The sequence below is a fragment of the Rhinoderma darwinii genome, chromosome 1 (assembly GCF_050947455.1).
Source record: "Rhinoderma darwinii isolate aRhiDar2 chromosome 1, aRhiDar2.hap1, whole genome shotgun sequence".
Taxonomy (NCBI): domain Eukaryota; kingdom Metazoa; phylum Chordata; class Amphibia; order Anura; family Rhinodermatidae; genus Rhinoderma; species Rhinoderma darwinii.
This window is the reverse complement of record NC_134687.1, coordinates 41,837,257-41,858,056: the sequence shown is the minus strand read 5'-3', so window position 1 is coordinate 41,858,056 and position 20,800 is coordinate 41,837,257. Positions and strand designations below refer to the sequence as shown.

The 20,800-nt window shown below is 42.3% G+C and overlaps 2 protein-coding genes across 4 annotated transcripts in view; one reads left to right on the top strand and one right to left on the bottom strand.

Moving 5' to 3' along the window:
• Positions 1-1,112: 1,112 nt before the first annotated feature.
• LYAR (Ly1 antibody reactive) lies at positions 1,113-18,832 on the bottom strand. 2 transcript variants are annotated; one of them, XM_075858079.1, is made up of 9 exons: positions 18,731-18,832; positions 16,008-16,159; positions 15,188-15,302; positions 12,840-12,947; positions 10,720-10,803; positions 9,815-10,169; positions 8,258-8,323; positions 7,705-7,790; positions 1,113-3,175 (listed from the first exon to the last, which is right to left on the bottom strand). In XM_075858079.1, the coding sequence occupies exons 2-9, from the start codon at positions 16,127-16,129 to the stop codon at positions 3,041-3,043; spliced, it is 1,071 nt and encodes a 356-aa protein (XP_075714194.1). In that variant the 5' UTR covers positions 16,130-16,159; positions 18,731-18,832; the 3' UTR covers positions 1,113-3,040. The 2 variants fall into 2 exon arrangements, with proteins under 2 accessions (XP_075714194.1, XP_075714202.1); XM_075858087.1 differs by lacking the exon at positions 18,731-18,832 and adding an exon at positions 18,666-18,715.
• ZBTB49 (zinc finger and BTB domain containing 49) overlaps positions 6,975-20,800 on the top strand; it is a 30,780-nt gene continuing 16,954 nt past the window's right edge. The window contains exons 1-2 of one of the 2 annotated variants that reach the window (XM_075858066.1): positions 6,975-7,424; positions 9,092-9,189. The gene's annotated coding sequence lies outside the window, so the exon portion shown is untranslated. Of the gene's footprint in view, positions 7,425-9,091; positions 9,190-18,691; positions 18,910-20,800 lie in introns of those variants that run through there. The other variant, XM_075858057.1, reaches the window with a different exon arrangement.

The window sequence follows — 20,800 nt, the reverse complement described above, 5'->3', positions numbered from 1 at the left end:
TTTAAACAGAAGCCTATGGGAAAACGTCTGGAAAAAAAACACCATACCTAGAGAACGCTGTTAAAAAAAATAAAAAAAAATACGCCAACAAAAACACGATGTGTGAATCCACCTTAAAGTGGTATTCCGGTTTTAGCAAATAAATGTTTTTCTTTGTATAATGAAAAGCTGTTATACTATTCTCCAATATAGCCTGTATCCATTCCTCAAGGATTTCAGCATCATAGGTTATGTTCACACGCTAAAGTAAAAACGGCTGTAAAATATGGAGCTGTTTTCAAGGGAAAACCGCCTCTGATTTTAAGTTGTTTTTAAAGCATCAAACGTTTTTTTTATGCGTTCTTTGGAGCGGTTTTCCTATTGACACAATGAAAAACGGCTCCAAAAAGGGACATGCACTTCTTTTTGCGGGGCATTTTTCCCATTGAAATCAATGGGCAGATGTTTGGAGGCATTCAGCTACCGTTTCTTTCAGGCGTTTACGCCACTAAAAACGCCTGAAATAAGCAGTTTGAACATACCCTTATCTTGCGGTTATTCAAAAGGAACTCCATTGCTTACTGTGGATACAAATCTGTCCAGCTCATATGTTTAACACACAGGTGCATGGCTCGTTACACTTACATTACAGTTATTACAGCGGAGTCTTGTAACGGGCCCTGCAAGTCTGCGATCATCATGACCAGGACAAAGATGTGTCCACAGGAAGCAAACAATGAAGGTTTCCAATGAATGTCTGCAAGCAGAGATCTTGAAAACTGTGAGTAATTGTATAACTTTTCATTATACAAAGAATAAAATTTATTTGCCGAAACCGGAAAACTCCTTTAGAGGCTTTTCGATCGACCCCAGGATTATTGTACTTTTTACTAAACACAGGTAATTGTATTTTATGAAATGCTCAAACCAGCAGACCCGATACTAAAAACCAGACCTTGTTCAAGGTCCCTAAAAAAAAAAGTACCTCTCCCATTTTGATGATGAGACACAGAGATCACCATTGGCATCCAGAGTAGTCTAGTAAAACGGCAGGAGGGTGTATATCGTCATGCAAGGGATTAGGACAACTGTGTACTGACATAGCAACAACAACAAAAAGCACAAAAATAAAATCATGTTTTTGTTTTTTTATTAAGAACGGTTTGGAACACATGTAGAACCATGTACAACCTTAATTCTGAGTACTTACATTTTAAACTGTGCAAACATCATTGTCCCAAAGACATTATATTATAAGCCGTCAAAGTCCAGACGTAAAGCTTCAATAAAACACAAAATTTTAAAGTATCCCAAAAAGCAGTATCTGTAAACTCAAATAGTGACTGGTACAGGATCAGGTAGTCAAAACACAATGGGGCAGATTTACTTATCCAAATGCGCCAAAATTTTGGCACACATGCTGCGCGCCACATCTATAAAGCGTTTTAGACACTTTTTGCCAATTACCGACAAAGGGGCGTTGCTTAGTAGGAAATGCGGTGTGGCTTAGGAGGCACCAAAATTTTGGCGCAAATAAGTGGTATATAGTAATTTAATTAAAGGGTGGTATAAAGTTAGACAGAAGCATCTAAAAGGTACGAAAAATTGGCCATACAACATAAGGCACTGTGATAAATTTAGCGCATCTAGTCTAATTCAATTAGTCTAAATTTAAGACCGTATTAATAAATCTGCCCCAATGCTCATTTCTTTATCAGCTACGACATAGTAACCGGCCCTATAACTAGTACTACTAAACACCAGAAGACCTTCACGAGGCACGCAGAGGCTCACGCTATACTCACCGTGCCACGTGATTTTTATCTGGAGATTTTATATGTAAAGTGCTTCTGATTTGAATAATTTGCTAGGTCACCTCACTAGTGAGATCAGCATTCAATAGACACCGCACATGAAAACAACCTTAGGCTGGAATCACACATTCAGTTTTTCATGCCGTTTTTGAGCCAAAGCCAGAAGAGGAATCAAAAGGAAGTGTAAGTATAAAGGAAGAACTTCTACTTTTCCTTCCGTTTGAATCCATTACAGACTTTGACTCAAAAAACGGCACCAAAACTCAATGTGAGATTCCAGCCTAAAATGGATATTCCAGTTTCAGCAAATAAAGCATATTAATTGTATAATAAAACATTAAGAAACTTTCTGATAAACTTTGTGTATCGAATCCAAATGTTTTTTAAAGATCTCTGCTTGCTGCAATTCAAGGAGTCTCTTCATTGTTTACGTCCAGAGGTTAAAAATCTGTTCTGGTCACACAGGTGCAAGTAATTACCGTACTGTAAAGAGCTGATCGCCTGTGTGTCCATCACATGACCAGGACAGATGTTTCAGGAGGTAAGAAATAAAGGATGCCATTTAGTGACAGCAAGCAGAGATCTTGAAAACCATGAAGGATTGATTAAAACGACAAAAGTTAGTTATAAAATGAATAAACTTTATTTGCTGAAACCCCTTGATGCTGACCAATGATTGACTGACTAACAATGTGTTACGATCATAAGGATTATTCACTATTAATGGGTTTTCCCACAAATAGACCTAAAGGGGTATTCCAGCCAAAAGTATTTTTCACCTATCCGCCAGATTGATTGGTTGGGCTCCACCGTAAGATGGCAGATAGGAGGAGTTTGATAGCCTACCCAGCGGTACTATTTAAGTCTTGTTACTAGGGAATACACTGCTTGGCAACCAGTCTTTTCAATGTAGTTCTACTGACAACAAGACCATTGTCTCAAATTGCTCCTGTCTTCAGGTAACATTGCCAATAGAATGAGGAAAGAGAAGGGTCTAGGTGTTTTTCTTTTTAGGGCTTATACCATATTTTGATCTCTTACTGCGGCATCAACCATAGTTTTGTAACAAAATTGATTCCTCCTTTAAATTGTAGATAAAGAAAAAAAAGGTAGGATAAAAGTTTGCCTAAAATTTTCAACTTGGGGTCACTGGACAGTGCAGAACAATGAACATTAGAACAACGGTAAGAAGATTAGGTTAGAATTAGAATTAACTAGATTTCAGTGAACAATATAGAGCTTCGGGTTTATTTTACTAGTTTTACGCGCTCTTTTAATACTCTAAATGTTGGATTGTTTTGTATTTTCTTGTTGAAGGTGGCGAGAAGCTCCTCTTCAGACCGGTGCTGCTCAGAAGAGATCACATAATACTGTGCAATGACCTAGAAAACAACAACAACCACAAATGTAACCATGGGCCTGACCTTTATTATATACATATGGCACACACAAAAACTTTAATATCTTAAAGTGAAAATCCGGGAAAACTTTTGTAATTTGTAAAAGGAAACTACTAGGGTCATGTAACATACCAGGGCCATTGATTATTTCGCTTTGGTACACACTATGTACTTAACACTAGGGATGCATGCTGCATCGAAACTTCGATACTGTGCATCCCCAAACGGTTTGATACCGTTGTTTCATGTATTTCGATACGAAGCTGTGCGGCCGCACAGCTAAGTATAGTAATACATGAATATATGAGAGCGGGGCTGCGGCTGTGTAACACAGCCATTGCCGAGCTCCAGAGTCCTGACAAGTGCGCGCCGCCCGGATGATGCGATGCGGCCAGCCCTGCACTAATGAGCGGCGGCACTGAAGACAGAACATGGCGGGCGCACTGCAAAACACTCCATGTTCTGTCTTCAGTGCCTGCGCTCATTAGTGCCGCATCTCCTCATGCTGACCGCGCGCGCACTTACGGTCAGGAGTGGGGCAATGGCTGTATTACCCAACCGCTCTATAACGGCGGAGATCAGAGAAACCTCTCATCTCCGCCACTATTCCCCTGAATGCTGCGATCAAAGCTGACTGCAGCATTCAGGAGAAAATGACAAGGGGGGATGCCCCTGGATCGCGTCACGGGGAATTCCTGTGACGTGATTGAGGGACATACCATATATGGCCACACAGCCCAGGGTCTATTGAAGGACCACAGGGCTGTCTGACCATATTTCCTGTTAGGGCATACTTAGGTATGCCCTAACAACTGCCTGTGTACTATACGTACACAAGCTAATGTACTGGCATATATCGGATATATGCCAGTACATTAAAGTTTAAATATAAAGTAATATTAAATTTAAAAATATACACACACCTTTTTTTTTTTTTTTTACAATAAACATTAACATAAGTCTCAATACATAAAACATGTGTTTAATGTGTACGCTGTAAAGAAAAATAAAAACTTCTTTCACTTATTAATGTGAGGCACGAGGTGTGATGAATTTAACCTCCATGTGCCTCACATTAATAGTAATTAACCCCATCATGTACCTCACACATTAACCCATTATGACTGAGAAACATAGTGGGGTTAATTACTATTAATGTGAGGCACATGGAGGTTAAATTCATCACACATCGCGCCTCACATCAGAAAATGGAAGAACTTTTTTTTTTGTTTATTACTGTTGGCAAAGTATCATTTTGGTATCGAAATCGCAATACTACACAAAGTATCGGTATCGAAGTCCAAATTCTGGTATCGTGACATCCCTACTTAACACCACAGGCAATATCATCCCCTGCATGTTACTGGGTTGCCAAAATGACCCCTCCTTTTCTGACATCACTTTCTGTTCTGCAGCTATTGGCTGAAGCTGCATCTCACAGACTTCCTGCTCTGCATGCAATCTAGTCAAAATACTGAGAGCGCTCTGCTCCCTTTTAGCTGCTTATTTTATACTAGAAAGCAGGGAGAATTACCTGAAGGGGAGCAGATATTCCAGTATTATGCGCACACAGGGGGAGGGAAGAAGAGGAAGTCTGTGTGGTGAAGCTTCAGCCATTACGCAGAGAATTTAGTTACGGCAAAAAGGGGGCATCATATTTGCAATGTCTCCTATACCAGTAACATGCAGCAGTATTTGTTATTGTCTGTGGTGTTAAGGACCTATAGGGTACAGAGCACCTGGGAAACTTACATTTAGGGGACCAGAGTGAAAGAATGAATGGCCCTGGTATTTTACATAACTCTGGTAGCTCCATTTTACTAATTTCTCTAGTATTTAAATTTAATGGTAAAAATTAGGAAGATTTCTTATCTACATTGACAGAAATTATAACCTATAGACTGTATACTAAAGAATTAAAAATAGTCATTCCAAAAACCGACACTAAATACAATGGAATGAATACTTAGAATACTTTGTTTCACATACTAAATCACTGTATACCTGAAAAGCGGCCCATTTGCTTCAGAAAATACAGAATTAAGGAGGTGTAACCATGTTTAGAGTATTGAACCACTTTTTCCATGGCGTACTGGGTAAGTAGTTATAATGCTGTAATATATTATCCAACTGTGTCAGTTATGTGGTACAAAACTTAGTGAGTGCACCTTTTAATAAACTAGTTGCAATTCTCGCCAACTGCCCTCTCCGATTCCATTGCTGCAAAATGCCATAATTAATAATTGGAGACCATTGACTCTTGTAATGTCGCCATCACTTCCCCCCGCAGAGGACAGCGTCAGTGTTGTCCAAGAGTAGTGATGGACAGGGCCGTATTTTGCAAGATTGTGACAAAATTCATTTTTCTGTGTTTTTGTGAAAATTGGGCCAAAAAAACAAGATATAACTGCAACACGTGAATACAGCCTTAGGCTAAGACAACTTCCCTTTTATCCCGGTTGAGATACCACAGCCTACAGGAAGACTATAAGTCTAGAATAAAAACTGGTAAAAGGCGTGCCAACGTATTTCCGCGCTCCCCCACTGGGTGGGGTAATGCGATTCCTTTTTGTAGACAGGCTTTCCCTATATCACAGGCTGGCGATGCAAGGAAAATTTGGTATTTCCTCAGTATATCTAAAAAGTGTTAAGCAAAGAGAGCCCGCGCCATTGTGTAATATATAGGTTGTAAAGGTGCAGTATAGAAATGCTGTACGCACATGAGGTGTTGTTGGACATTGAATCTTTCTCCAGTAGTCCTGTTGTATCACAGGTCGTGCTGGTGGAGTAGATCAGTCGGACTTTGTATGTCCGTGAAAAAGTAACAGACCTAGCCTCAGTGTTGAGTCAACAAGTTACATTATTAAAAGTTTTCGGCAAAAGACTGGTAAAATAAATAAATTAAACAATAGATAAACAATAAATAGAACTAGGAGCTCAATATTTCGCAGGTGATCCCGGCTTAACAGGAGTGGCACCCTGATGAAGCAGGGATCACCTGCGAAACGTTGAGCTCCTAGTTCTATTTATTTTACCAGTCTTTTGACTAAAACTTTTTAGAATGTTTATCCTGCTAGTTTTAACCTCTTAAGGACATGGACAATTTTGGCCTTGAGGACCGAACAATTTTTTTATATTTCCCACTTTGCATCCCGACGCCCTTAACTTTTACATTTTTTGTCCGACGTAGCTGTATGAAACTTTGTTTTTTGGTACATTTACATTATGGTTTAATTTCTATACGTTTTTATTTTGGCAAAATTTTCTAAAAAAAAAAAAAAAAAAAAAAAACAGTTCCGCTGCAGTTTTCCTTTTTTTTTACACCATACACTGATCATAAATAATGTTATTCCTTTATTGCACAGGTTGTTACAGACGTGGCGATACCAAATATGCGCATATTATTTCATGTTTTGGGAGTTATATTTTAAAAAGTTAATTTATTGTAAAAAAAATAAAAATATATATTTTTGTGTATTTTGATACTATTTTTTATTTTATTTAACAAAACTATTTTTATTTTTTTTTATTAACTTAGCTTCTTTTTTTTTTTTTATCCCATAGAGGGATTTTTCATTTTGATTTTTGAACTTTAATGTACTGGCATATATGTAAATGCCAGTACATTAGCCTGTGTACTGATTGTACACAGGCAGTTGTTAGGGCATACCCAAGTATGCCCGAACAACAGGAAATATGGTCAGACAGCCCTGGGGTCCTTCAATGGACCCTGGGCTGACTGACCATACCAGGTATAGCCATTGATCGCATCACAGGGATTTCCTGTGATGCGATCAAAGGGGAGACCCCCTTCTCACTTTAGCTTTGAATGCCGCGATCAGCTTTGATCGCGGCATTCAAGGGGGTTAACGGCAGAGAGAAGAGGTTTCTCTTCTCTCCGCCGATAGAGCGGGGCTGCGTGTTACAGCAGCTTCCCCGCTCATCGTGGCGCGCGGATACTGGCTGTCACACAGGACGAGAAGTACCCGCCGCTCAGGACGAGTATTCTCGTCCTGTCTCGGCAACCAGTTAAATAAAAAGTAACTGTTTGACCCAACACTGTGGCCTGGGTTTGTTACTTTTTCACGGACATACAAAGCCCGAATGATCTATACGATCGCTCCACCAGCACAAAACTCTGATACAACAGGACTACTAGAGGACTATCCACAGACAACAGACGGGGAGAGCGATCCCAGGTCCAACAACCGAGGATCACATTTCACCTCATGTGAGTACAAGATTTCTACACTGCACCGTCACAATCTATTTACTACACAATGGCACAGGCTAGCTTTGCTTAATACTTGCCCATAGAAACCAGAGCTCTGCGTTCATTACTTAAACTGCTCAAAAAAAATAAAAATAAATGAAAGCGGCAGATTGGCTGCTATGGGCAAAAAGGCCAGAATTTATGCTAGACCGTTATGATAAATGAGGCCTATTTGATCTATAAAAATGCTAATAATAAGATGATAAACTCCAAAAACGGTCTAGAGGGTACAGGTTACCTTTTTCCTCAGCTTCTTGATGGGCAGTTCATGGTCAGGAGCCTTTCTCAGCAATGCCTTGATTGTTCCCTTCCAGTTAAATTTACCTGCAAACATAAAAGAAAACCAATCACAATCATTAAAATAAAAATTTTCTCCTAAAACAAAAACAGTCAAGAAAAATCAGTCCATGATTGATTTGCCCTCTTTTCTTTCCGGCTGTTGCTTCTATTCAGACGTGTTTTAGTTACATCACAGTCGGGTAATGATCGGTGTGGACGCCATTACACTTTCCTAAAGGCTTGAACCGCAAACCGTCGTACTAATGTGCTGATGCAGCTTAACTAGGCATATCTGCTCAGAGACTGGGATTGCTGGGTGACAACCTTTGTGGGAGCTGTAATGGCAGCCATATTGGTCAGTCATTTTCTCGAATAAAAAAAATAAATATGAAAAAAATGTCTGAACACAATTTTTCGACAGGGTGGTGTAGCAGGAGCAAACCGCCCCCTGCCAGTGGCTCTCTTCCAATTCTTACACCCTAGATGGTGGTTTGGAGTTACAGCCGCCTTACCCCGTTTACCGCAGTCACCATTCTTATCAGCACCGTTGTCATCCGCCTCCTCTTCCTGTACTTCTCCTGGGAATAAAATTAGCATGGATTCAGATACAGATTGTCGTTAACAAATAATTTCCCAGACAACAACGGCTGGAAGCTCATATAGGATTTCGAAGCGAGAGAGAACCTAGTTTAGCACCGCAGCCCCTTTATAATTTTTGGCTGCGCTGGCACCCCTACTGTCCAGGGAACTGCAGCAATTGGTTGCGGCAGTCACGTAAAAACTGGACTACATATAATCGAATAATGAGGACAACAAGAAGTGGCGGGGACACTAGCGCCCGTGGTAGAAGTATAGGGTTAGGGTTAGTTAGGGTTTTTAACATTACAAGTTTAGGAAGGTTTTGTTAAAACCCCTTTAAGCATTGAAAATAAATTATAAATATAAATTATACCCTATAATTACAAGAAAGTAATAAAAATAAAAAAGACTATGAGCCTCATACTCCCTTCAAATTTTCTATATATTAGAAAAACTTCAACTAACATACATTTAGTAACATCGTCTGTGCTACGATCTGGTCACTGATCACGGCACTGGGGTTGGGAGTGACTATTTCTTTACATCCGCTGGTTAATACATGTAGAAGACATCCATAGGGCCCTTTAAACATATCTTATGCACACGTACAGTCAGACGTAAACATAAGCTTATGCTGAAATCTATAAGATCAGAGCTCAGTGACCAAATTACAATGGAGACCATATCATGTTTATTGTCCCTTTAACAAATAAAGTCCTTATGTAAGCGCTCTTCTGAATATTACTATGTCTCGGTCTCACTTTCAGCCAGGAACAGGAGATGGTCGGAGATACAGAATGACGTACCGCCAGATACTAACACGGCTGTAGACAATATCATCAGTCACAGATATTACGGAGATCTGGTGAGGCCGGAACTCATAATCTCAGTCATGTGCTGTAATTACAGGATGCAGAAAAGAACCCGAAACTGTAGGGACAGGCGGTGTCAAGGGGTATGAAAGAATCAGGTAGCAAATACTTAAGATTGTAAATGGAGGAACCAGAATAAAAAGTATAAAGCTGGCCATTCATAAGAGAACAGTCTGCCGGATCAGCCGACAACCTGATGTATACGGGGCCTCCAGATCTGCTGTCGGGGGACAGAAGGATCGGGCATGTGAGATTTCAACATTTCCAAATCCTTTGTACTCCCAGAAATTAAACCGCTTATTCCCCCCATTACAATAAACATGAATGCTTGGCTTGTTTACAGGGGTCATGGGATAGATGGCGGTCAGTCAAACAAGCATGTGACTAACAACAATGTCACGACTAGGGCTTCACAGACACTTTGTCACGCAACAGTCGTGATTAAAAAGAAAGTCACCGCAACCTTTACATAACCTCACTGTATCCCTATAGGGAAAAAACAGTTTCAAGAACTCGGACATGGTCAGAAATTTTTCCAATCCACGCAAGTCGACCCAGACAATATTCGATTCCTAGAAATCCCCTTTAAACCAAAGCTTGTACAATCTGAATCATTACCCTTCTTTTTCCGTGGAGCTTCCTTCTTCCCATTCTCCGAGACATCTTCACCCTCATGTTCCCGCTGCTTCTTTTTCTTCTTTTTTCCTGTGGCCTCCTCGTCGTTGGCTTCTTCCTCATTCACCTCATCATCCTCCATCTTCCGTTTTTTGCCCTTCTTTTTTGTGCCATTTTGCAGCTGTTCCTCTGAATTGAGATCTTTTTTCTCTTTCTTATTCTTTTTCTGTCGTTCTTCCTTCCTTTCCCGCTTGCTCTTCTTCTCGGTTTCCTCGGTGGCTGCAGAAGATTTGGATTTGCTCTCGGCCACTGGAGTGTCAGATGCCTTTGGTGCATTGTTATTAGTGTCATCTTTTTGCTGAAAGATAATCAAATCAAAGGCAGGAATGATAATAGTATTAAAGCACTAAAAATCTCATCCATACCTCCGCTGAGATGGGAATGGCATGACATGAATGTTGTCCACCTACAGACAGCAAAGTACCTATCCAGCTGTAAGCTAAACAGCATGTCTGACAGTCTGGTTGTTATGGACACAATGCCTAACAACCATTGTTCTTTCAATGGGATTGTCAGGCATTTCACATCCCATTCAGATAAAGTGTGAGATTTCATATTTATCCCGTATATAGCCAATCTTAGGTTGTCTGGTTAAAAAAAACAACATTTTCTAAATTCTATGATCTCAAAATTTCCTAATAAGAAGGGGTTTCCCTATTCACGACCCTTATCTATTAGCAGGAACAGAGCGACTCTCACTCTGGAGGACCCGGCATGTCCTTGTGTAACACAGACAGTCGATTTATTTTAAGAAGTCCTGTGTAATGCTTCCTTTCCCCTCTGGTGTTGCTGTGGGCAAATCGAACACTTATTATATGAACAAATTAAAAAACTGATCTAATACTTACATTACTTGTGGCCTCTGCGAAAATCTCCCACACTTTGTCCTGCACAGGTTGACTAAAAACTCTCAAACTGTTTTTCATCCAATTCTTAAAAAAAAAAAAAAAAAAGAAAGTAATTGCAAATTCTCTGAAAAATGAATTCATCAATGTATGTATCAATCGTCTTTTTCTGTCAGATGGTTACAAATCTATTCAGCCATTTCTCTGGCATATCTGTATCTGGGAAAGCTGGGTAACTACCAGAATGGCCACCAATACAGATTGCACAGGATTTGACATCATAGTTATGCCGGGATACATCTTCCAATATAACAAGGCTGATTTGTCATTGAAGAGTCTGGGAAACCCATGCTCTTTATTACAGACTTAGCACAAAAAACAGGGTCTACCGGAAATCTTTAAACATTCTCTGTAACCCCAGAGTTTACCCCTAGATCTCCTAACTAGTTTTTGAGTTACCTCTTTCAGATTGTTAAAAGTACTATTCAGCTATTTCTTAGTATATCCATGTCTGGGGAAAGCTGGAGGACAACCAATATAGCTACCTATACAGCTCTCACAGGTCATACAGGCCCCTCAAGGCAAGCACCCTGCATAACCAGGCAGGATCGCTGTTTATGGGTGGTTTCCTGTAGAAACTTTAAAGGGGTTTTCCCATAAAAAATATTTATCACCTATCCACAGCATAGTTTATAAATATCTGGTTGGTGGGGGTCCGACCACTGGGACTCCCACCAATCACGAGAATGGGCTTACCTTGCCATTCCTGGGAGTCCCATATGAATAGAGCGGTACTGCGCTTGCTGGGCCCCTACTCTATTAATTTCTATGGGGCTTCTAAAGACCATGCTCGGCAGCCCCGTAGAAATGATGGGGCCCCTAGGAAAAGCAAGGTAAGCCGGTTCTTTTGATTGGTGGGGGTCTCATCGGTCGGACCCCCACCGATCAGATATTTATTACCTATTCTGCGGCTAGGTGAGAAATAATGATTATGGGAAAATCCCTTTAAAGGGAAGGCGTCATGAAATTTAATTTTTTTATATAATATTGCTTTTAGTGCGATATTAAAATAAATGTTATTTATTTGTGTTCTCGTGTTCTACTTATTTTTTTTTCTTCTTTTTACTTCTCTATGGGGGCTGCCATTTTTCTTTTCATCTCTGTATAGGTCGATTAACGACACATACAGAGATGGAATACGGCACATACATCCCCATAGAGAATGCGAACGTGAGCCGTTCCATTCACTATAGCGTACGCCGTCTGTGTGGGAACAGCGCATGCACACAGACCAAAATGAAGCTCGTTCGTCCGGCACCATTTTCGTGTGCACCGGAAGCTGCTGCCGGACAGTAAGATGACGACTTCAGGCCGCGGATTCCGGCCATATGTTCAAGGAAGCGAAGACGCAAGGAATAGGAGCGGAGGTGGCAGGTAAGTTATGTTTGTGCATGTGATGTGTGTATTATGTTCGTGTATGTTCGTGTTATACGGTCTGCTGAGCCCTGTATCTAATCCTTCTACACTGTGCATTCGCTCAGAAAATGGCGGCACACAGTGTAGGAGGTTTGAAGATTCAACCCCCTCCTTCTCCTGGCACTAGCCAGAATAAGGGAGGGAGGGATTGTGTGAGGACACTAGAGGAGAGTGTGTCTACCCCAAATTTGCAGCATAAAGCAATGAGGTTGCTTTACCACATGCCAATGCTGCAATTTTGGGAATTGCTCCCTCTAGTGACCAGCACATGGAAATGTTATAAATTAGAATCTAATTTATAATATTTCCTGACTTGTGGAAAAATGAAAACAATGTGTAATCACTTAAATAATAATTGTTTAACTAAAAAAAAAAAAAAAATTCTAGCGACACATTCCCTTTAAGGGCGGCTATATTGTCACCTCAGCTTTCCCATAAACAGATAAAACGACTTGACCGAAGAGGAAAAGTCAAGGATATTTTGAGTGTAAGACTATTTAAAAAATGTCTAATTTTGAGCCCCCTGACAATTGCCGGTCGCAATTTCTTACATTATTGTACTAATAATGGTTTCGCATTCCTGTTATGTTATCGAATATTATAATAACTGGCAAATTATAACTTCGTATCACAGGATGGCGACAAACCTGGAATCTGGCCTTCTTTCTTGGGATATTGTCGTATGTACTGATTTGATTTAAAATGTTTCTTATATTGTCGCTAATGTTCGGCTTCTTTATTACTTCTTGAATCCTCTGAAAAGGGGAAAGAACAGAACATTTTTAAAACCATTGTATGTTCTACTGCATACAAATCACACATCATCATCAATTCATCAAGACAGAGATTCATGGATACAAAGGCTCCCGGAGACACTTGGGGGATTGATCAAAACTAGTGTGAAGGAAAATTGAAGCAGTTGCCCATACCAACCAATCAGATTCCAGCTCTCATTTTTCAGAGTCCCTTTTGGAGATAGCAACCAATCATATTGCTTCTTCTATGGGCAACTTCTCCACTTTTCCTTTATATCAGTTTTGATAAATCTCCGCCATTGTTTCGAAGACAATACTGAGCAGATGAATACAAACCAATGGCATGCACTCGTTCATCAGAAGCTGATATATTGTTTGAGATGTTTAAAAATGGACTACATCTGCCGGACTGTCGTCTTTATTATTTGGCGTCGACTCATGCCCGTGTTCTCGACTTTTTTCATAATCATGACTCTAAACTCTGGGTTCGATTGGCCCAACGTCTCTGTACCCGTACCCTCTCTACCTTGCCATGGACCCTACTTGGGAACAGACCGAGACCTGACTCCTTTGTGGTTTTCCATACCCTCCTGGCGTTGCGTTCCTCTGGGATAGGGGGCTCGCTCGTGGACCCACCGACCCGAATTACGGACAACCCAGCATTTCCTGCTGGGGAGGCGCATCTCTCCTAGGTAGGTCTTCCACCAATCCCATGTACTTCACTCAGGTCCTATCCGACTCTTCTTTGCTCCCATTAACCACTATCTGCCCGGCTGAAAAGCTTTCACCGCGTCACATATTTCAATACTCCCAATTACAACATTTCTATAGGGCTACTAAGCGCCAGGCTCACCTTCACCGACCACTTACTGACTTTGAACATTTGTGTGTTTCGACCCTGTCCCCTGCACATGCCATCTCCACACACTATAAATTACTCCTATCCCAGCGATCTCCTCTCCCATCCTCCATCTGTGAGGAGACTATATGCGAGTGGGGGGGGGGGTTTGCTCGCCCCACTCAGGTATTTATCAGGGGCATAGCTGCTTTTTCTTATTTTTATGTACCCATGCTTTTCCAGAGCTGGAGTCCAGGTTCACCACGAACTTCCCTGGTCTCTCCGCTGCCTTTGTTTGTCTCCCATCCTATTTCTCCCTTTCTTTCTTGTGTCTACTTTGAGGGGTCATTTGCTTCCGGTGATTGTGCTCACATGCTGTGGCCATTGCATTTTAGGATGTATATGAAGTTGACATTGTATTTTTTCCCCCCTTTCCTTTTAAGCAATGCTCCTTCCCGTTAGGATTGCTCAGATGGCTGTCGTACTGTGCGCTCTTCATGGGTTGTGATGCTTACCCTTCTGTTTGGGCTGTGCCCTATTTGTCATGTTCTCTTTATTATGGGGACACGTTTTCTCCGAATGTTTTTGTAATTGTTTGTATCAAAACCAATAAAAAAAATTTGAATTGGAAAAAATGGACTACAGAGCTCTGTGACAAAGGAGACACATTTCAAATCCCAGGGATACAAGCTGCAGTAATCATGAAGCGCACACCTCCTCGACCACTGCTCTCGCTAATTCCATTGGCCGTTGTCCAGAGATTTAAGTGGCGGACATTTTTGCGCCCTGTATGCATTGCACCATTCTCATCGGGAGCATGAGCTTCCATGTCACAGAGGTGTACCTCTATGTCAGATACCCTATTAAGGGGTTAGTGGTGTTCCGATGTTTGACCCGAAAACAAAGGGACAGAGGTACCTTCGACATTGGTCCTGAAGAGTAGAGCTCCATGCCACTCGCTGCAAGACAGCCCACTTGAAGTAAATAGGGGTGTTTTGTAGTACAACGCAGAGTGGGTGGCCGAGAGCTTCGACGTGGAGGGAAAATTCAATACCACAGCACTACAGCCCCTTCATTGTGAGGATCAGTGGGGGCCTCTGCAGCCAGAACTCCACAATGACTAAGTGGCGGTATAAATCCTAGTGACTCCGCTGGCAGATCAGGTGGTGCTAATGCCAAGGGCACAGAACGATGCCAGAAGCCTCTTCTACAAAGCTGCTATGAGGGAAAGGCTTCCGGCATCGTACGGTTCTGCCTCCTACGTCTTATTTAAAACTTCAGACAGGAAAGGCAGCCGGGAATAATTTTGGAGGTACTCTAATAACTACTATGGGTAACGGCAGTTTTCGCTGGACTTTCCCTTTAACATGCAGGTCCATTTCTACCATAATTTGACACTCACCTCAATCCACTGCTGCTGCTTCGCTTCCCCTTTATTGGCTTTCGCTTCAAAGGCTTTGCCGCCATATTTCTCATCCTCAGTAATACATTTCAGGTGGTTTTTATAATCGCCCCCCCTGCGTCACAGACACGGAAATATTAGTGGCCACGAATGTTAACACGACTATCGTTAAGTAAGCTGCTATACCGAATTGATAACTGAAAACGAGCCAAATAATTTATAAAGAAACAGAACCCGTTATTTTCAGCGCCGCTACTGCAAAATTCAGCACCAGATAGTCCAGAACCCTTTTACTTCAGCATGTGCCTAAAACAAAAGTGCCGGACTAAAGGGACTGGATACTGGAATGTCAGACATACTGGATACTGTGTATCTAAATGCTTAAAGAGTACCTGCGCCTTCAGAAAACTGCTGACATGTCAAAAGTTTTGATCGGTGAGGATCCGAGCACGGAGACCCCCACTGATCGCTAAAGTGAAGCTGCAGAAATGCTTAGGCGAGTGCTGTGCCGCTTCTTTTCTGATCGGCTCGGCTATCCTCAGACTTTCTATTGAGCCCGTACACTGCGTGTTCATCTTTCAGAGGAAAACCGAGAAAAACTAGCGGCACAGTGCAGCTTCATTTTAGCAGTTGGTGGGGGGTCTCAGGGCTCGGACAACCCACCGATCAAGATTTCTGACAAGTCACTGTGACATGTCAGAATTTTATGAAAGTACAGGTACACTTTAACAATCCGGAAAATCTGATAGTCCGGTATCGGGCTTCTCCCATGATTGGTGACCTATCTAACAAACCATCACAAAACACGAGTTGGACATACCAGAAATCTTTACCGCAATCAATACAAGAAAGACATTGACAGTTCCGGCAGATGACGAGATGTTTCTCCACTTGTCCTTTCTTCAGTGATTCGCCACAGGCATCGCAGGTAAAAAACACCATGGTGACCCTTACACGCCGGACAGCTCTCACCTATAGAAAGCATTTAAGGAATTGAGAAATCACAGGTTTAAAAGCAGGCAACACTACTCTCTATACCAGGGCTGGACACTACGAACGTGGAAGACAGATCCGCAATGCGCCCGGATATCAGCGGACTGTCACGTGTCCGGCTTCAGTTGCTGCGAAGCTGCGGCTGGACATATATTTTGTTCACAGCACCCACTGCAGGGAACATGTAGTATTACATGCTAGCCATTTAAAACGAACAGCTGACCATATACTGGTCCAGTTGGGTCTATCATAGTTCGAGCCACTCACTGGTAGTAGGTCTCTGATTTGTAGAGGTGGTCACCCGCTATGATGTATATGTGGCCTAATAAAGCATATGGAAAGGGGTTCTCTTTAAAATAGTTCCACGTTACCAGATACATTTGCCACAATTACTTACGTCTTCTACAGCTCGTTCTATCAGCAACACACAAGTGACGTAGAAGCGACATTGACATGAGCTGTGGTGCATGCCCCGACTAACAAATATTACAGTGCCCACCTCCAGCGATTATTACCCTAGTGTGACTTTATGTCGCATGTAATGCGTTCCTGTGGACATGCGATTTAAGAAGACTGCGATATTGCGATCGTTGGTTTTTTTGTGATAATTTCATTCACTTTTTCCCCCTATAGGAAGGAGTATACTAAAATGAAATTCAAACTTGTAAATGTAAAATAGTCTCAACTACGTGATGGGGAATCTTTCTGAACGTAAATTCGCCTGTGGTAAATCTGCAGCATGTCAATTTATCCTGCGTTTTCATCTTAGAATTGTATCTTTCAGGTTCATGAAAAATGGACCATAATCCAAAGCATAAAATCTGCACCTGTGTCTGTATTAAAACGCAAAATCTGCACTAAAAAAAAAATGTAGCAAAAAATGCAAGATTAAGTGCGGATTTTATTAGCGAAATTACCTACAATCTTAGGCTACACGCACAGGTTGCGGAATTTCATTTGCATCAAAACCGCAGATAAACGTAGGTAATTCCGCACCTAATATTGCATTTTTGATGCAGATTTTACATTTTGATACGGAAACAAGTGCGGATTTTATGCTGCAGATTTTGGGGCGTTCATTTTTAGGCTGGGTTCACACGAGCACATTACGTCTGTAATGGACGGAACGTATTTCGGCCGCAAGTCCCGGACTGAACACAGTGCAGGGAGCCGGGCTCCTAACATCATAGTTATGTACGACGCTAGGAGTCCCTGCCTCTCCGTGGAACTACTGTCCCGTACTGAAAACATGATTACAGTACGGGACAGTTGTCCTGCAGAGAGGCAGGGACTCCTAGCGTCGTACATAACTATGATGCTAGGAGCCCGGCTCCCTGCACTGTGTTCGGTCCGGGACTTGTGGCCGAAATACGTTCCGTCCTTTACGGACGTAATGACCTCGTGTGAACCCAGCCTTATAAACTTGCTAGATACAATTCTGAGACGAAGACGCAAAATAAATTGAAATGATGCACATTTTGAAATCTGAACTGCAGGTGAATTTCCATTCAGCAAAATTCTGCAACTTGTAGGCGAGATTACTTATAATCTCATTTACTTTGTCGGTACTGTACTACGGATTTGCCGTAGGAAATCCGTACGGCAAATCCGAATGCAAGATGCACTGTGTGCATGTGGCCTTAAACCAGATTTTCATTGCACGTAACCTTAGGCTATGCGGCGGACATGTTATGGATTTCTGTGACTGATCGGTTACAGATCTTCTGCAGCAAAATCCACGTTACGTGCAGTTTTTATCCTTTTCTACATTGAAACGGGTGCAATGCACTAGGAGCAGTCAGATCAGAATGAATTGGTATGCTGCGGATTTGAAAATCCGCAGCATGCGATTTTCGTACAAAAAAATGTTCAGCAGCGTGTGGATTCATTTGTAAATCTCACCATCTTGCTTGCAACGGTCTTCGGCTGCAAATTCAGACGGAAAAATAAAACATATCCGCTACGTGTGCCCCAGCGGTAACACGCCCGCAGTGACTCACCCTAACACGGGCTGCGGTGCAGGGACTATTGATCGCATGTACCCGGTAAATTACATTGTGATTTTGCATGCAATGTTAGCACATGGGATTAGATATAAATATCACATTTTGGCGCCAAAAATTAAGGTGTTGGATTTTTTTTGCAAAGATTACATTAATCAAACTGAGGGCTCTCCCACAATTTCCTATAATCGCGGCTAGCGTATCGCATGCGAGTTGCAATCTCGCAGCACAACATATCGCGTGCGTAATGTTGCCATAGAGCCGCACGGGACTCCTCCACACCAGCGATTCGATCTGGCCTTGCACAATTCCAGTACAGCAGGCAGTCGATTCACACATGCACTTTTTGCAGCGTGCAATGTCATTGACATATTATACAGGTGATACTGTGCACAGGAACAGAGCAGTGATCTGCAGTGCTACAGAGAAAGCATTAGGCGTGCATTTAACACAGTGTCACTACAATGAGGCCTGCCACTTACAACACTGGTGCCCCCTGTACCCACACACTGGATGCCCAATAACAGCCCTAAATGATTACACTCACCTACTGTAATCCACGTGTACCCCTCTTTAGCGGGCGCTGTTTTCTGAATTACGTCACTTCCTGTCAGCGTTGGTAAAAAACGAAACCGGCTTCGCTTTGGGGGCGGAAGTGACGTTCCTGTCGCACAAAATCGACGTCAGTGAGGGCAGAATGTGGTGACAGAAGATGCAGAATAGCTGGTAAGCCGGCCGTGGTGCATTCTATTGTATTCTTTCCCGTAGTGATTCCTAATCCACGGCAATGTACGTGTATGCATTCAATATGAATAATGAGGATTACTAGATTCAGCATGTTATACCAGCTGTTCCTTGGTGGAAGTTTATCATATAACAGTGCTGCAACCCATAGACTGTCTGGGTCTAGAGGTGGCGACCTACCAGGAATAATAAACATACCTATAGAGCCAGGGAATGGAAAACATGTAAATTACCTCTATTTAAAAATGACATCGCTGTCCACCCAACACCTATGACCTCATGCCCGTGATAATACTGCACCTATGGTCACGTGCCACCATGGCACCCTTGCTTATGTGAAGTGTTGATGCTGTTGGGGTAGTTAAAGGTTTTTACCAACCCCCAACAGTAATATACTTCCGATTTAATTCTGTGCCATTCCAACACCCCCGGTCCTGTGGTCTCTGGCCTCTGGCCTCGTCTTGTATTTACATCTTCCGCTCCATCGTAAGCATGAGTAGAGTTGATAAAGGTCGTCTCTGAATGGGCACGTCAGGGTCCTCTAACTGCGATTGACTGCCAGGGAGATCTGAAAGAGGGAGGGTGAAGATCAACAAGTAATGAGGCGCATAAGTGCAAAAATATCTAACCATAGTATAAGACCAGTACTTCTGGTCCCAGAAGCTGGAGACCGCTTAAAGGGGTTGTCCAGGATTTAAAAAAAACACAGCTGATTTTTTCGAAAACAGCGCCACACCGGTCCATGGGTTGCGCCTGGTATTGCAGCTCAGCTCCAGTGAAGTTAATGCCACTGAGCTGTACTATCACACACAGGGGCGGCGTATCTGCCGCAAAATCCGTGCGTGTTACTTGAGGATTACTTGCTGGGACTGTAATCCGCTGCGGAAAATCTGCAGCGTTTCCTTTCGTGTGAATCCAGCCTTAAAGGGGTCATCTCCCGAAGACAACCCCTATTTAAATAGAATCTGACACCACGTGCAGCTGCTGACCGCATTTTCTAACCCGCAGTCTATGTCCCATGCAGCGGTTCTCCACTCTCGCAATAGCAGACGTCTAGTTCAAATGAATTAGTGTCCGTGAAATCCAAGGTCATGTTCTCGAGATGTTCTATGATGTCCATATGTTCACTTTCCACGTTGCCCATATATTAGAGCATATGAATGCAAAAGTGATCGTAAAGTCCCCTGCTTGGTACCCCCTTATAAAGAGGTTGTACGGGATTAGCATATCATGGCTGCTTTCTTCCAGAAACAATGCCACACCTGTCCATTCACTTCAATGGAGCTAAGCTGCAATACCAGACAGGACAGATGGACAGGGGTGGCGCTGTTTTTGGATTAAAGTAGCCAAGTACAACCCCGTTAATAGCCCCCAAAACTGCCACTCTGCAGAACTCAACATGATACTGATTCAGCCGCCCTTCCCCATCTATATTCACTGCCGGGCACACAGCAATGTGCGGCAGGTGTGTATTCAGAAAAGGGGTTGCGTTTCCTATCGGTTATTGCGTAGAGAAACATTCATTCCTGGACCCTTCTCAAGCTGCGGACCGTTCCTCCATGCTGACTGCTTCCTGCCTACTTTTACGTTCTTACCTCTTGAAGAGAGAGAGAGTCCGGATGAGTTTTTGCGCGGTCCATGTCTCGTGATGACTTCAGTAGAAGCCTGTTATTAGCGGATTATCGGTCTCTGGTATCTGAGGCTACTACTTAGTGACTAGATTATGGTGTTTCCGGTCTGTCATTGGAGTAAATGTTCTCTTTTATTGTAGCTCTTCTTTTCCATTACACAAGGCCAGCTCCCGGCTACTCATCTCTGTACTCCATGACTGAAGGAAACGTTTTCTCGCCAGTTTTGTCCTTGTAGAGCATGT